The 17,517-nt window shown below is 37.6% G+C and overlaps 1 protein-coding gene across 2 annotated transcripts in view; it reads left to right on the forward strand.

Moving 5' to 3' along the window:
• The first annotated feature begins 415 nt into the window (after positions 1-415).
• The window catches only part of ERICH6 (glutamate rich 6), a 29,974-nt gene continuing 12,872 nt past the window's right edge, over positions 416-17,517 (forward strand). The window contains exons 1-8 of one of the 2 annotated variants that reach the window (XM_014072478.2): positions 416-743; positions 3,612-3,666; positions 5,555-5,682; positions 8,246-8,306; positions 9,338-9,444; positions 11,401-11,451; positions 13,905-13,963; positions 14,156-14,272. In XM_014072478.2, the coding sequence (XP_013927953.2) occupies positions 686-743; positions 3,612-3,666; positions 5,555-5,682; positions 8,246-8,306; positions 9,338-9,444; positions 11,401-11,451; positions 13,905-13,963; positions 14,156-14,272 (636 nt within the window). In that variant the 5' untranslated portion in view covers positions 416-685. Of the gene's footprint in view, positions 744-3,611; positions 3,667-5,554; positions 5,683-6,321; positions 6,367-8,245; positions 8,307-9,337; positions 9,445-11,400; positions 11,452-13,904; positions 13,964-14,155; positions 14,273-17,517 lie in introns of those variants that run through there. The other variant, XM_014072481.2, reaches the window with a different exon arrangement.

Below are 17,517 nucleotides of genomic sequence, written 5' to 3' on the forward strand. Positions count from 1 at the left end.
TTGTTACTCAAATTCTGAAAGGTAAAGAATTGCTCAAATTCAGTTCGTGGTGCAGTATATGGACAGGTCCCTGCAATTTTCCAATCTGCTCTACAGCGTTACGATTTCCGGGTAGCCTTGAATTACTAATCACGCCAGATCTACTTGGCTCTTTTTCCGAGATGAGTTAAGGTCTGCTACATGCTGCCCCCTGCTGCAAACGTATTTAAAAAAAAAGAGGCAACATGACTGAACACGCAGAAGCCAAACCTCTTATCACTTGCTGCATGAGGCGTCATAATTTATTAGCGTTGCTAATAAACGTGCACGACCAAACATTCCAGACGGAGAAAAGAACCAGCCTGAAAAGTTTCTTATCGATGAACAGGCAAACGGGGTCAAGGAATCTAACCTCAAAGGGAGGTCGGGATACAAGGCACCCGCATCCGCACCCGAAGCACCAACAAATAAGCCACGCGGAATGAACAGCTAGTAACGGATGGAGTTTCCGCCCAGCCGTGACAAGGAGCGCTTGAGCTCCTTCCCTTGAAGTCCCGGGAGAGTCGAGTCCTGCTGCGCCGTCTCCCGAGAGACTAGAATGCAAAACATTTCACGTCACAATGCACAGAGAACATCGGTTCTCCAAGCAACCCGTGGCGTTTTAAAGGGGCCGTCTGAAGTGTAGTGAGAGAGAGTTGGCGCGCGGATGATGGAAGGATTTTCTCAGACCCCACGGAAAAATCGGGATGGAGGCAGCGATTCAGGTGCTGGTCTAGCCTCGAATGCTCTGTACCATCGGGGTCCTAGAGAAACACGCGAAGAAGTCACTGAAAAAGAGTATGGTAGGAGAGAAAAAGGGGCGTTTGAGGTGTGCCGCCCCTCAGGGACTTGGGCGTAGACCGCAAGAAGCGAGGAACACGCGTGAGTTTAGTGTCACGTGCGCAGAGAAAGACCAACGGTCTCCAAAAGCAGAAGTGTTGTTATACTCGGCTAATAAACGCCCATCAGTTGATGAGGGTTTTCTTAATGGGGGTTTAGCGCACACGGAATAGCCGTTTTTCGTGTGAACGTTGCTTAAAAGTCCAAGCTTAGGTCGAACTTTACGAATCTTCTTGTAAATGATGAATGGAAGTTACTCCTTTATATATAGCTTGCTTGTCCCTGTTTTTTATGGGAATTGAAAAAGTGGTGTTCTTGGGGGCCTTCTAATTTTAGTGCCACAGCAACAACTCTAGGGAGTAAGAATTTCAGAGCCCTGAAAATTGGAAGGGTGAGTAGATGTGGAACACCAATGTGTGTGGTTGGTATCAACTATGAAAGAGGTTTGTGAAAGAGCTGGAGAGAGCAGCCAGAACATTTCTCCATTTCAACATTATAAATACTCTGGGAACACTTAATTTTTGGTTCCATCCTTCATGTTGTCCGCAGCTGTTGAGCAGAAGAAACGTAAATAGTCCTTAAGTGTTTCTCTCCCTCTCCCTCCTTATAATCTCAAAGTTGTCCAAGAGAAGCATAGAGGTGTATAAAATCGGTAAGATTTCTTGTACCACATCTAGAAAAGAATCCGGAAATTGCATTGATTTGAAACCGGTAAATAACAGAGACAGGATTTAAGTAACGGGGGGGTAGGATAGGGATCAGCAAGGGGCTCAGACAGTTTCATCCTGGTTTAGTTTTTTTATGCAAACATTTGGGCAGAAAGCACTTTGGCTCACTAGTGAAATCAAGGCCTAAGGAGATTGGATCAATTCACCCAATAAGCACTGTGGTTGAGTGGAGACTTGAATTTATGGCTCCCTGGTCCAAGCCCAGAACCACCGATTTGGTAATTTCTTTCCCTTTTTACATCTTCCCAAGGCAAAATTCCAAGAATAGACTTTTCTCTTACGGTGTTATCATGGGAATGGTTGAGGAATTTTTGCTGTCAGAACTGTAGACACACTCATACATTTCATTCTTGTATTATCTGGCTCAAAGGAGATTAGGATGGGAGATGAGATAATTTCTGTCAGTGAGATATATACCTCATACATGAGTCTATCTCTTGTATTTATATCATATATTTGTCTAATCCTGTGGGTTTAAACTAATTTGAATTTTACTTAATGTGATTCAAAATCTAGTTTTTATGTTCAATAGGCAGTATCCATAGATACATAATGTGGTTAATGGATCTCAGTGGTATCTTACTGTAAAAGTATAGTTTCTGTAGTTAAACACAATCACAATCACTAAACATTTCAGATTTTTTTTTGCCAACATAGTTTATTCATGATGTATCAGCTATGTGGCATGTGTGAAATAAAAAGAAGTTGACAGTATCTAATCCAGTGGTAGTAAACCTGGTCCCTACCGCCCACTAGTGGGCGTTCCTGCTTTCATGGTGGGCGGTAGGGGTTTTGTCTGATACTAAAGCACTTTCCTTTTTTTTTAAATTTAGTTGACTTTTTAAAAAAAATTCATAGCATTATTCAAAAACATTTTCATTAGGTTTTCATAAAATCACCATTACTGTGGAACCGGTGGGCGGTTAGAAAATTTTACTACTAACAGAGATACAAAAGTGGGCGGTAGGTATAGAAAGGTTGACTACCCCTGATCTAATCTGTCATCCACCACTGTTGAGAGAAGGGAGTATGTCTGTCAAAATCTTCAAGATGTTGGATATAATGTTACAATCCAAGGCCTGTCCCACCATTTTGCAGATTTTGGCCATCCCTTTCTTCCCTATCCCAAATGCCTCACTGTTATCCTTCTTTACAAATAATCTGATGTTGTCTAAGTTATGTTTGGTTTTTAAAGTAAGGAACATAGGATGAGCAGATGCTTTTTTTTAAATAAAAAAAAGCAATCCATATTTGTGCATATGCCACACAGTCCCACCCCAATTTTTTTTAAATTGTAAAAATGGTAGATGGGTGATAATGCTTCATCCTTGGAAAATTCCCTCCAAATTCTTTATTTAAATAGCAGAATATTGGGAGACTTGTATAAATTAAAGGTATGAAATACTTACTGCTTTTTTACGTTAACATCTACAGGGTTTAAATATTATTTTTCTCCTTGTCTTTATTATTTTTATAAATTACAAGGCAGTGAACATACTGGACATAGTATTTCTTTTTATTTGCCCTATAACAACAACCCTGTGAGGTGAGGTGATCTAAGAAAGAGTGACTAATGGAATAATTCTCTTAATAGCTTTAAAGTTTTTGAAAGAAAATGGTTTAACTCAAATCCATGAGATGTATCATGATTTTTAAGTCCCATTTTAGGTCTCAGTCAAAGCAGTGACTGATCCCACAGAGATCTCCTTGGAAATAGATGAGGTTGAACTAAGACTGGAATCAAATCCTGAAACATGAAATTTGCTGGATAAGTTTGGGCCAATCTTTCAGTCTAAACTATTGCTTAGCGTTATAAAAACATTGGGTGGAGAAAGAACCATGTATTTACCTTTTGACCTTTTAAAGAGAGGTCAAATTTTATTTTATCAAATAAATATTCTTAACTTCTCACCTATGATTTTCTCTGGATGGAATGGGGATTGTATTTAGCATTATTTTTCAGTTCATAATTCAAAACCCAGTAAATTCATCCATATATTTATAATAAGTGTCTGTATTTACCAGATAGCAAAGATACCGGAGAAGGAACTTCATCTTCTGAAGCTGATAATTCTGATAAGTAAGTGAATGGTAAAAATTGTTTTCTTTTTATCTATAGTTCATCAGAGTATTGCAAAGAAAATGAATATACTCTCAAAGCCATCCAATAAAATTCATTGATAATAAATTTAGGCTAAAAGTCCTAAAGTAATTTCCCTATGCTCCACACCATTAACTTATGGTATTAGTTGCCAAAGATGTGGCAATTGGAAGACTTAAAGCAAAAGGATGAATTAGGTAGGGTTATGGAAACTAATAGAAAACTCTCACAGCTATAAGTTGCCAGCTAAATGTAAACACAACTGTCCCACTTGAATGGCTTGTCCCACAGAATTATCTGGCAAAAAATTCAGATCAGTCCCTTGATCTTTCAATAATCTACTAGAATTTATTGATCCTTAGTACCAACCATTCACATTTAGACTCTCAGTCTATGCACAAGAGAATAATTGCTACAATTTCAATAGGAAGTGGTCAGCTTTAGTAAGAGAAGTTATATAAAATCCTACACTTTTGAATTAGCATTCTCCTGAAAAAGCTGGTAAATGTCTTAGTAAAGTTATCTTCATTGATCCCCAGTGCTGCCATTGTAGCAATACGTTCCCTATAAACTGACATCGATTTATTCTCAATACAGTGCACTGGAAGATAATGTCACAATTCCAGAGCAGACTACAATTGAGCCCATAATTTCTGTTGTTAGGTAAGGCAAATGTTAAGTAGCAGTTAGACTTATATACCGCTTCACAGGGCTTTCAGCCCTCTCTAAGCGGTTTACAGAGTCAGCATATCGCCCCCACAGTCTGGGTCCTCATTTCACCCACCTCGGAAGGATGGAAGGCTGAGTCAACCTTGAGCCGGTGAGATTAGAACCGCTGAACTGCAGATAACAGTCAGCTGAAGTGGCCTGCAGTACTGCACTCTACCCACTGCGCCACCTCAGCTCTTGTCGAGTGAATTTTGCCCCATTTTATGATGTTTCTTGCCACAGTTGTTAAGTGAATCATTACAGTCGTTAAGTTAGTAACACAGGTGTTAAGTGAATCTGGCTGCCCCATTGACTTTGCTCATCTGAATGTCACAAAAGATGATCATATGGCCTGGGGACACTGAAATCATAATAAATATAAACCAGTTGCCAAGCACCTGAATTTTGATCATCTGACTATGGGGATGCTGCACAGGTCATTAAGTGTGAAACATGACCGTAAGTCATTTTTTTCAGGGCGGCTATAACTTCATACAATTACTTAATGAATATTAGCATGCAGAAATGATAATTTTTTTCTTGTGTAGCATATTTCCATTTTTATTATTTATCTATCCAAACAGTGGCTCTTGATCTCTAGCCAGGTGGAACATTTTAAATTAATCTGAATAAAATTAAGAAATTATTTTTTGCTCTTTTAACCTCGTAGTTAAGAACAGGAACCTATGATTGCTAGTGGTTTGAATTTCCCTCCAATTCTATTGAATGGAATAAAATCTGAAGCCAGTAGATCTATATCAGGATTTATATGGAACTACATACAGTTTAGGCATTCCCATAAGTAAGTACAGCAAAAGGGTTCGAAATAGTAAGGGAAAGAAGTTATAAATATAAGAAAAATGAATGGAAGTAATAGCTAAGATCATTTACCCAATACCATTCATTACACCTCTCCTACTCAGTCCTTACAAATCATCCTTCTACCAGATCCATGCACCAATTCCATAAATAGCAATTAAAATATTAGTTCTAGCTTCCCTCATTATGGCTAAAAGTCCTCAACTTTGTTTATATATATATCATAAGAGTCAATATGGTGGAAATGCACAGTTGCTAATCTAATATCTTGGGTTCCTGGAGTAATCAGTTGCTTATTTTGCCTTCAATAATTCATATACTATCATTCTGTTTCTTGTAGGTCTTCTAAAGAAATCGTAATAGGAGAAATTAATGGTAGTCCAGATATGAGATCAGATAGAGGTTCTTCAGAGAGAAAAAATGAGTTGCCTTCCCCAAGTGCCACAGAGACATCAACCTCAAGCACAGGTACTTTGTCTCAATTTCCTTATAGAAATTCAATAAGTTAAGAAGGCAGAGAATAAGGAATTTCAAAGCCATCACACTGGTCATAAAGAAACATTTTAAGTGCAGTTGCATGAATCTTTCTGCTCCAATCTAATGTTCTCCAGATGTCGTGGGATTGTAGTTTCCAAAATTTTCAGCCAGCATTACCAAAGTGCTCTAATTCCAATGCATTTGAACCTTCAGGAAGATCATCACTTATAGGTCCCAAAATTAGGTAGTCATCACACTTGCTGACTATAATATTTATAGAAATTTGCCCTATATTATTATGTTAATTTGGCAATATAAGCTCTTCAGCAGTTGCATTCATTCCTATATAATGCAATAAATTTTGGACTATGTGGCAGAAATGCAAATAAAATATATCTGTATCACATTTAATGGTCAACACTATTATTGTTGACCTTAGGAAGAACTACAGTAATAAAAGCACTAGCACTTAGACTTATATACATCTTCATAGTGTTTTACAGCACTGTCTTAAGTGGCTTACAGAGTCAACATATTGCTCCCAACAATATGGGTCCTTATTTTACAGATCTCAAAAGGATGGAAGGCTGGGTCAACTTTGAGACAATCAGGATCAAACTGCCGGCAGTGGGCAGAGTTAACCTGCAATACTGCATTCTAAACACCACCACCAATGTAATTCCTTATTGATGCTGGATTCTCATATTAACGTGACAGTATGCAAAGAAAAAGTATAGTTGGAGTAACTCTTAGCCAAATGAGTATCAAAATGATGGCATTAAAATGAAATTTAGCAGAGTTATGTTAGAATAGATTTATCTGTTTTCTGTTTATATGGATTCAGACTAAACTATGTGCAATCAAGTTCTTCATTCAAAACAGTGCTTGTAGGAATTTTTGACAGACCCTATTTGTCTTGCAAGAGGGAGGGGAAGACAGCTATAATAAACAGTCGAGTCAAATCTGATTCCATTTGAAATATCTGAGAAGGAAGAGGGAGGATAGATTTCATTAAAACAACAGAAGCCCAGATTGGTTCTAGGTGCTATTATACTTGGCATAGGATCTTTTCAAAATCAATGGAATTAGTCATATTTAATTTGTTGGTCTCAATTTTGATCCAGCTACAACAATAGTAAACATGTTATAATGCTTTAAAGACTTAATGTAAATTATACATACTATTTCAATGCAACAAAACTATAACACAGGTGGTTATCATGAGTGTTGCAGATGAAGCTAAGAGTTGGTTCATGAGCTGACAGTGGATGCTATAGTTTGATGATAGTTTTCTTGATTCATAGTTTTCCATTAAATATCTCAGTTTGAAATAAAGGAAAATTCTTGTAGCTTGGGCTTTAGATTTTGGCAGTAGTTTGTTCTCCCAGCTTGTTTCAATTTAGTTCCTGAACATTTTGTTACCAGACTAGGTAACATCAGCAGCAGGATTTTCTTGTCCTAGCTAAAGAGGAATAAGGCAAGAAAACCCTGCTGCTGATTTACCTAGTCTGGTTATGAAACATTTAGAAACTAAATTGAAACAAGCTTGGAGAGCAAACTACTGCCAAAATACCTCAGTTTAATTGGATTACTGATTGATTTTACAGAATGTATGCCTCACCCTAATCCTTAAAGGCACTGGATATCATACAGTGTCAAATAAACAACAAATGAAAAACAGTATAAAAATATAAAACACAAAAAAACAAAGATAAAATCCATAAGGTGCCCCACCCTTAGCCCTACTGAAATTCAACAGCAAACTGACCAAACATTGGTTCTGTAATTTAGGCCCATTGTTTGTTTGTTTTGCAGTGAGGATATTAAGGATGAAATATTACTAGCTGGCTCTAAGAGCAGCTGTTATTATTCTTATCCCATTCCCACTTAATTCCCATAGAAACAAACTGAACTCCTTAGACCAAGGATGGCAAACACGATTTCATTGAGGACCGAATCAGGGTTGTGTTTGACCTTAGTGGGCCAGGGTGGGTGTGGTCAGCTTGAAGCCGCTCATGTTGGGGGCGCCTGTAGTGGCCTGAGTGCTCTGCAAGAGAAAACAGGCTTCCAAACTCCGTTTTCGGCTGTGATGGCTTACTGCAACCCTTTGCCAGTGAAAATTGAGCTTTCACTGGCAGAAGCACCACGGCCCAGTCCTTTGCTGTTTCCAGGGCAGCCGCGTGGACCAGATCCAAGCACCCCATGGGCCAGATCTGGCCCCTGGGCCTTGAGTTTGCTTTAGGCCAAAGCATTGTCTGAAAATCTCAGGCACAACCTTTCCAGGATCATTGCCACATCTGCTGACGACCTGAAAGTTTGGAGTCTGAGCCAGAGATAATCTGTTGGTCATCTTCAGATATTTAGTTCACTTTTCTGCCAAGACAGAAAGGTCTGGGTGGTCACAATATATTCAAGACATAGAGATGGGCTAGAAGCCATTAAAGCTATCTCAAAATAAATGATCTATAGGAAGGTATTTATATTTAAACTTTTCATAGCCAGTACAGACCAAAATTTGATTTCCATGTGAATGATGCAATTGTTTTATGAACAGGAAAAACAAAGAGCTTTCCGAGTATATTGGGAGGAGTTCGGAGAGAAAGTGAAATCAGAAGGTGAGTATTTAAGATGAGTAGCAGTCCAAAATAAAGTGAGATCATGTCACTATTAAGTAACAATGTTCCATGCTTTCATGTTGTCTCTGTACATTCTTCTCTTCCAAATGATGGTTGGAAAAGGTTGGAAATAACATATGTTCCTTCTAAATTGTGTTTTAAACAATGAGTGTAATTATAGTCTCTTTTTCAGCCAGGCAGCTAACAGGTTTCATAGGAATCCAAGGTATCTGTCAGTTTGTGAAATGCTGGACTACATTGTGTAGGTCTAATGATGTATGCACATGGGCACCTGCTGGGGACAGGAGAATAAAATACAACATTAGCATATTAAATTAAATTAACAGTAACAGAGCTAGAAGGAACCTTGGAGGTCATCTACTCCAACCCCCTGCTCACACAGGAGACCTATTCTAGGGATTTGAACCACCAAAATGCCGACATTTCTGATCATCAAGCTCAGTGTCTTAGCCACTATTGACCTTGTGTCTCAAATTCCACAACATACTTGAGTCAGACTTCGGGACTCAGTAGATAATGGTGGTATTTCTCTGATGATACAATTGTGCATGTGGCATCATTGTGGCTTACTGTGAGTGTCACTGCTTTCTCATTGACAGAAATACATTCTAGTTGGTTTTTTTATCTTTTAAACTTATCTATGGCTACAGTTTTGTGCTTGCCGCTGAATTAATTTTTCATGATTGATGTATTTCTTTTCTTTCTCTTCTTTCTCCTCCTTTGATATGTTTATCAACTTGTTTCTTGGAAGAATTCAGTAACAAATAAGATTAATTGTGATCAGATAAAAATCTCTCAAAATAAGAACGTTTCTATTTTAGCCCACTAAGTATTAAGAGTTATACTGGATCTTCGCATAGAATGCTACCTTATCTGTTGGTAAATTGCCTCCAATATTTCGCTTTTCTATTGTTTAAAAGCAGTGGGCAACAAATATCATTTTGGGGCATGATGCATTGGAGTTTATTTGAAGATAATTTGATTGCATGATTTCTTATATCTGCTGAAAGGGAAATATTGGACACGATTGCTGATATGCCTCAGAGACCCTTAGAAATATCTGTCTCAATGCAGACAGATGCAAGTTGGCTTCATGACCACATCTACAAGAGAAAGTGTAAGTAACAAGTTTATTGCAATGTTGGAAAATATATATATATTTTCAGTATATTATATTATATAATATTTATATATATAAATATATATAATATAATTGAAGACATTTTCATTGTCTTGAGGAAGGAAAAATCTGGTATTTGTTTACTCTAACTGGAGGTGCTTTGGGGTTCTTTTCCACAGCATTTGCTATATGATATGTTTTGTTACAGAAAGTAGACTATTTGAACCTGGAATCCTTGGCATATAACAACATGCTTTACCAACCATTAGTGGTTCTTCATGAAAGTACAGTTAGCTATGTACCATAGGCAGGGAATGAATTTGAACCCAGGATTTCTTGTTAAGCACAAATCTTTCATTCTGAAATTTATCACACTATATAATTACTACTTTATCATTGTCTGAATATCTCTAGGGAACTTCAGTTTGTTTATTGGGGATATATCATTGCAGGCTTATTGGAAAGTTCTGTCGCTCTGAAATTTGGGAGCTGGACTGTTAAAGATAAAGGAATGGAAGATAATGTTGCTAATTCTTAAATAACTTCACTGATTGCCACCTTTCTGGTTCTGATTGCTATTTATTTTCCTAGAAAGCCACATACAACTTTGGAGTCTAGAGTTCAGAAGGATAGGCTACTTCCACTCAAATTTGTCCAACTGCTAAGGGCCTTTTATATTAAAATTTGTAGAGCTCAGGTTAATGAAGGCAGTAGAACAGTCTGAATTGTGACACCCTGCCTGTAGAATACTTTTTTTCTGGGAAGATCTTCTGGCATTGAATCTGGTTGCTGCAGCTGGTGTTACTCAAAACTGTGTGCTGGTATTGTTTTGGTATCCTAATTGTACTTTTCATTTTAAAAATATATATTTTTGCTTCAAATATGAATTGTTAAATTGTTAAACTTTATTAGAAAGCTGAAACACAGTACATTATTAAATCTTTTAGATAAGAATGCATTAACAGAGTTTAAAGCATATGTCCAGGCTCATGGGTATCCTGCTTTTACTTTACGAACTATAGTTTAGGCCACTGCTTTTCAACTGCTTGGCAACTTTGTGTTCATTTCAACTCCCAGATTTCCCAGCTAGCATGGGAATTGAAGTCCAGCTAATGTGTGGTGACCAAATTTTTAAAAAAATATGATCTAGAATCCTCTTGGTCAATTTGGTACCAAATTCTGCTGTCCTGCTTGCTACCAGGTGCTACCAGTTCTAAAAGTGGTAATATTTGGAAGGAGTATTTAACATATATACAGTTTTCATTTCATACTTGTTATTTTTTTTAATGTTTTCTGTCTGGCTTTACCTTCTGATTGAATTCTGTATTCCTCTGATCATTCAAAATCTAAAGTGGAAAGCTGGAGTAACATTTTCTGAGTTATAAATATCAGGGTTTAAGTTCTGAGGATATTTTTCCTACTCTGTATATTTTTAAAGGAAAATACCTAGAAAACCAAAAGTTTTCTATTCCTTGTCAGGCTGAAAAATGACATAGGTAAGGTGGTGACAAAAAACCTAGGTAGAACATCCAGTGAAATGGATGTGGTTTAATTTTAAACTGAATGATGAAGTAAAGTGAGTGTGTGTGTGTGTATGCCACCTCTTCCTATTTACAGCTCATTGTTATCTTTGGGAAGGGCCTTAGGGTAACTCATGGTTACTCATAGTTTTGGAGGCTGTGATCTCTAGTTAAAACCCTTGTGGTTGGCAATGCATGCTGTCTCTGCAAATTGCAATCTCATATTGCTGGGAAAATTTAATTTTTCTGTTTGAAAAACAGCATGAAAGCAGAGGAGCCTACATGGTTCCCAGTGACCTGTTTGGACATTCATTTTCTGCCCAGTTGCTGCCTCTGATCATTTTCTATTTAACCTATTTTTGATCTTCTTCAAAAGAGAGAAAGAAGAAAAAGAATGTTGATAGAATTGGGCTGCTTTTTTCCCCCTTTTCAGCTCCCCTTTCAGCTCCAAAGGAGCGCCAAGAAGAGGTTCCTTCTGAGAATGGTAAGTTGCTCCCCCAAAACATTTATTATTTATTTTGAGAATAATTTTTATTTCTATACTTTTTGAATCCACAGATTCCTATCAATGAGCTGTCAGACTGTCTGTACATCTACCGTGTTTCCCCGAAAAAAAAGACAGGGTCTTATTTTTTTGACCCCCTCCCCCCCAAAAAATAAGCGCTTGGCCTTATTTTTGGAGAGGCCTTATTATTTTTGAGGTGAAGGAGGTGGCAAGCATGGTCACCTCATGGCTGCTGCTGAGTGGCAATATTTTCGGGTAGGGTTTACTTTTGGGGGAGTGCTTATTTTAGTGCATGCGCTCAAAAGCCCAATTGGGCTTATTATCCAGGGAGGTCTTATTTTCAGGGAAACAGTAGTATGTTATTGCTCTTTAGCCACTAGGCTGCTAAAGACATTTAGCTTTAATTTCCATTGAAAGCTGAGGCATTTTGATGGTTGCTGGTAGATTCTCTCTGTCTCTGAATTGTATAAAGGCTTTGCTGTGATTTTCTGGCGTGCCTGTCAGTATCTGCGACAGATTCTAATCAAATAATTAGGTAAAGGTAAAGATTCCCCTTGCACGTATGTGCTAGTTGTTTTGACTCTAGGGGACAGTGCTCATCTCCGTTTCAAAGCCGAAGAGCCAGCACTGTCCGTAGATGTCTCTGTGGTCATGTGGCTGGTATGACTAAATGCCGAAGGTGCACGGAACCCTGTTACCTTCCCACCAAAGGTGGTTCCTATTTTTCTACTTGTATTTTTACATGCTTTCGAACTGCTAGGTTGGCAGAAGCTGGGACAAGTAACAGAAGCTCACTCCATTGCACGGCACTAGGGATTCGAACTGCCGACCTTTCTTATCAACAAGGTCAGGATCTTAGCCACTGAGCCATCGTGTCCCTGATCAACTAATTAAAGTTACTTTAATTAGCTGAGGTTGTAAAAAGGGCCAAAGAGCAAGTTAACAAACATGGACTGTGGAAAAAACAGGAAAAGGTAGCTTCTTCAGGCCATCTCTTTGCTCTGCAAGTTGGTGAGGGGAGAAAAAAACAGGTCAGTAATAGAACAATAGTATTAACTGACTGTAATAGTGAACATATAACTGACAGTCATCGGGAATGTGGTAAATATGGACATTGATTGCAAAGTCCCTTTTTTCATCGCTGTTGTAATGGAGCAATTGCAGTCTGAGATGGTTCCTAAATGAGAACTAACTATATAATATGCACTATTTTTATAATGTTCTAGCACAGGTGTCAAACTTGTAGCCCGGGGGACAGATGCATGACGTGCTGGCCACACCCATCTCCGTTTTATCAAAGGGGGAGAAAGTCACGATATGTGATGTGATGACACGAGTTTGACACCCCTGTTTTAGAAACTAAATGATCCCACTCTCTCTTCCTAAAATGTTTTTTTTTTCCAGCCTAATTTCCCCCAAACTCTCAATGCTGAGAGTGCTAATCTCTGCATTGTCCAGTGAGACCAATTTGAAGAAAGACTGCTGGAACCTAAGAATCTATTTAGAGTTGGCTTTTTTTTTTTTTAGAATTTCACTGGCTACCACATGCTAATCTGATTAGATTGGGATTGAGAAATTTGTGGTTCTGCGTGCTGTGGAATTCTAGATATTGAATTAACATGTTAGGCTAACCAGACCATCACATGATGTAATAATATGATTTGTCAGGGAAAGCCTGCTATATTAACATAGTCATGGTGTTTTGTTAATTTGGATGTAATACAATGTATTGCCTAAGATATATATACATACATACATACATACATACATACATACATACATACATACATATATATATATATATATATATATATATATATATATATATGCTATATTTATGCTGATAAATAAATAAAGGGAGACTAGTATAGATCTTTTTCAAGCTATTTAGCTCTCATCAGCTAGCCATACCCAAGTTTGGGAATCGAACCTGTGCTCCATTGCCTCCCAGGCAGGGAGTTAACCATTTGAGCTACAGAGAACGACTCCTTTATCAGCCAGCCAGGGTGGGAGGTGGCTTTCAAATAGCTTGAAATAGATCTATACTAGTCTCCCTTTATTTATTTATCAGCATAAATATAGCAAATGTAACAAAAAGGCAACAGTAAAAAATATTGGGTTTCTGTCTGGATGGACTCTTGTGACGAGCCTAATGACAGAGAGTGGAAGTGTGACCTTCCTCCCATACTTGGGCATACCAGGGGTTGTGACTTTAAGTATGTGTATATATATATATATACACACATATATACATACATACATACACATACACATACACATACACATACATACATACATACATACATACATACATACATACATACATACATATATATATATATATATATATATATATATATATATAGTTTTAAGATTAAGTTCAGAAAGAAGAACATACCCTTTCGTAACTAATTCTGTTTATTGATTCCTAGATATCTATGCTGTTGTGCCCCAAGACCTCAGCTACTTAGAAATTTTATGCGACACAGAGGTATTGATCATATGTGGTCTCTATACAATTTATTGGAACTTATTTTCATTTTAGTTTGCCTATCTCCTTCTCCATCCCAGCCTCTCACAGTTAAATAAAAATGGAGACTGTTTATTGTGCAGTGATGCTGGAGGAATACTCTGAACAAGTGGTTTGAGGTTTGCAATAATTTATTTTTCTCTTTTTTTTAAGTTTAGAGAAGACTTCTTAAAACTGTTTCAAGAATCTCTGCAGACAATTTCCAGTGTTGGCCCACCTACTATTATAGCTTATAGACCAGAGTCATCAAGAGCAGATATTCACATTGAGGTAAATGAAAGTTTAATGAAAAGAAGGTTTAATGTTTAGTTTAATGAAAAGAAGGGCAAGGGGAGACATGATAGCAATGTTCCAATATCTCAGGGGTTGCCACAAAGAAGAGGGAGTCAAACTATTCTCCAAGGCACCTGAGGGTAGAACAAGAAGCAATGGGTGGAAACTAATCAAGGAGAGAAGCAACTTAGAACTGAGGAGAAATTTCCTGACAGAACAATTAATCAGTGGAACAGCTTGCCCTCCAGAAGTCGTGAATGCCCCAACACTGGAAGTCTTTAAGAAGATGTTGGATAGCCATTTGTCTGGAACGGTATAGGGTTTCCTGCCTAGGCAGAGGGTTGGACTAGAAGATCTCCAAGGTCCCTTCCAACTCTGCTATTGTATTGTAATGGCTCTACTCACCCACCTCCTATACATTACTTTGCACTGTAAATTTGTAACTTCTTACTCTTTACTGAAATAGGCAACACTGTTTACCCATTTCCCTTTCCTCCTGGATAGGGAGGAGCACTTTGGAGAATGAGGGTGAAGAAGGGAATTAGGAGAGATTTTAAGAAGACTGATTGTTTGTTCCATTTTCACTGGTATTCTGCTCAAAATTCCAGTTTCCCATAGATCAGGGGTGACAAACTCAAGGCCCGCAGGCTGGATCAGACCATGGGGTACTTAGATCTGGCCCATGGGGCTGTCCTGGAAACAGCAAAGAACCGGCCTGCGGTGCCTCTGTCAGAGAAAACGGAGCTAGGAAGGGCTATGTTTTCGCTGGCAGAAGTTTGCAGGAGGCCAGCACAGCCAAAAATGGAGCTGAGGTGCCCGTTTTCTCTGGCAGAGCACTCGGACCACCACAGGCACCCCCGACATAAGTGATGTTGAGCTGGCCACACACACCCTGGCTACACCCCCCCCCTGGAGGTCAAACACAACCTGTGGCTCTCAGTTAAATTGAGTTTGAAACCCCTGCCATAGATATTTCTGCTGGGGAAAGAATTGTGGGAATATATATTATGTTCAGTTTAGCTTGGAGGATTAACCTTTGGTTTCTGAAGAAAGAAAATAGTTACCGGTACACGCTTCTACAAGTTTACTACTTCAGAATAAAATTGCCTGACAGAATACTTCTCCTTAAAAATTCTGTACGGATGAAAAATTCTGATGAAAAGCTGTCCGTACCAGAAAAAGTGGTGCATTGCCTTCTATCCAATATATTAATTTTCTGATTACAGTTAGCTTTCTTTCTTTTCAAGCTTACAATGCTGAAGTATTTAACAAATGAAAAACACAAATGCAAGCAATAGTACTAAAAGATCAATCCAGCCACAAAAATTATAAAGTAATGAAAGAGGAAAAACGAATCCCCTTTTGTAAATTATGTAACAAACCAAATAACTCCCAAGAATTTGGCCATAAACTCAGTTTTTACCTTTCTATTTCTGGACATAAGAATATGAAACTATTCATATATGTGGTCTTCTCACTTGCAGTCTGACATCTCAATAAGACTACATCATATATAAGATTTTAGGCTAGCTTAAGTAAATATCCGAAGATACGTAAACAAAATGAGATAGAGCAGCTGCCTTGGATAATATTGGCAAATTCATTCTAAGAATATAACAGCTTTTAAAAGCCAGTTGTCTCTAAGTTCCCTAATGAAATTGCAAAATGAATCATTTACAGTTGGTTTTAATCCCTTTAGAAAGAAGAAAAAGCAGGGCCTTTTCCTACTTCTGAAACAGGTGGGGGTTAGAACAAAAAAGCAGCAATGATGCTTAGTAATTGTAGTGCACAGCTGTCTAACACCATCTGTTCCAAGGAAGTTCAGAAATAAGACATGAAAACGCACAAAAGGGTTTTTACACCACCCTTCCCATACAGGAGGATTGCTTTCATATACTTTATGTGTTGTTTACTACAGACAGAGCCAGCGTCATCCATGTGACAATTCATATTTGTGGTTTTCATTTATTTTTCTGAGGACTGGCTTTTTTTTTTTTTTTACAAACTTTGGTTAAACATTCCTGAAAGGCTATTAGGAATAAACAAATATCAGGGCAATGTGACATCAGCCAAGGCTAAGTAAAAACATAATTAGCTCTCAAGTTGAAGTTAAAAGATCAAGTTTGCTTCAAAAGCAATTGGATATTTGACCAAAAATCAATGATTTGAGATTTTCTCTTTTCTCCCATAAGCATTTATAGATACGGATCAATATATCTATACCTACAAATGCTGCTTAAGGGAGACAAGAAAAATCCTCCTACCAATCAGCCAGCTTTTCATGTTTGAAATCTGGAAAGAAGAGTAGAAGGGACCATTTTTTTTCTATATACCTTGTGCATACAAAATCCTTTGACAATCCAATGTTTTTTTTTACCTAATCTTTTCCATTGATGTTTATTTTATTGGGTTCTGTAGGGTTTTGTCTAATTTTGTGTTCAGATAATTGGTGTGTATTAAATTTTTGAATAATACTAATGATTCCTGCCAAATTCCAACCTTGCTTAATTATTGCACATAGTATGAATAGTATAGTTGCTATATTCATAAATATTAAATCTTAAATGGTTTTATAATGGGGAATAGGAAATTATGAAACAAGCAAAAGTTTTTATGTTTCATTGATTTCTATTACTATGAGCTAGCATAAATTTAATACTGTCATATAGTGGGTTTTAAGAGTTCTTAACTAAATTTTACAGCTAAATGCCAAATTACCATCTGGTAATACATATAGCTAGAGTTGCATGTTTCTTTTTCTCTTGTTAAGTTAAAGTTACCCGTGTCATTTCTGTTTAAGCATTCTAAATAGCAAGACTGTGTAATACTTTGGATTTAAATCCAAAACAGAGCTTTAGAGTGTATGAAAGCATAAGCATGGCTTCCATTTGCTACTCATTAAGGCAGCCATGTCTTTCTCAGGTTCATATGGCTGTGGGTGCCATGCGATCTCAGGAAAAGATGTGATACTTCAAGTATATTTTGTGGAAACAGACCTAAAGCAGCCCTATTGAGAAGTTCCAGAACATGTTAACAGTAGATGGACAAAGTTATCCTTGTTCAGGATTAAAATTCATCTCACTTGTTGTAACTGGGGTGGGTATCAATCTTAGCAGCAGAAACTATAGAGTACAGACAAGATGGCAGGCACAATTTTCAAAGTCAAAGTTGTGCTTGCATATGTGATGTATATAAAAAAATCAGGTGCAGCTTTGATTTGCACCATCTTGGCTTTTGTTATC

This window comes from Thamnophis sirtalis, unplaced genomic scaffold (assembly GCF_051295495.1).
Source record: "Thamnophis sirtalis isolate CommonGarterSnake01/CBP01778 unplaced genomic scaffold, rThaSir2_p1.2 scaffold_11, whole genome shotgun sequence".
NCBI lineage: Eukaryota > Metazoa > Chordata > Lepidosauria > Squamata > Natricidae > Thamnophis > Thamnophis sirtalis.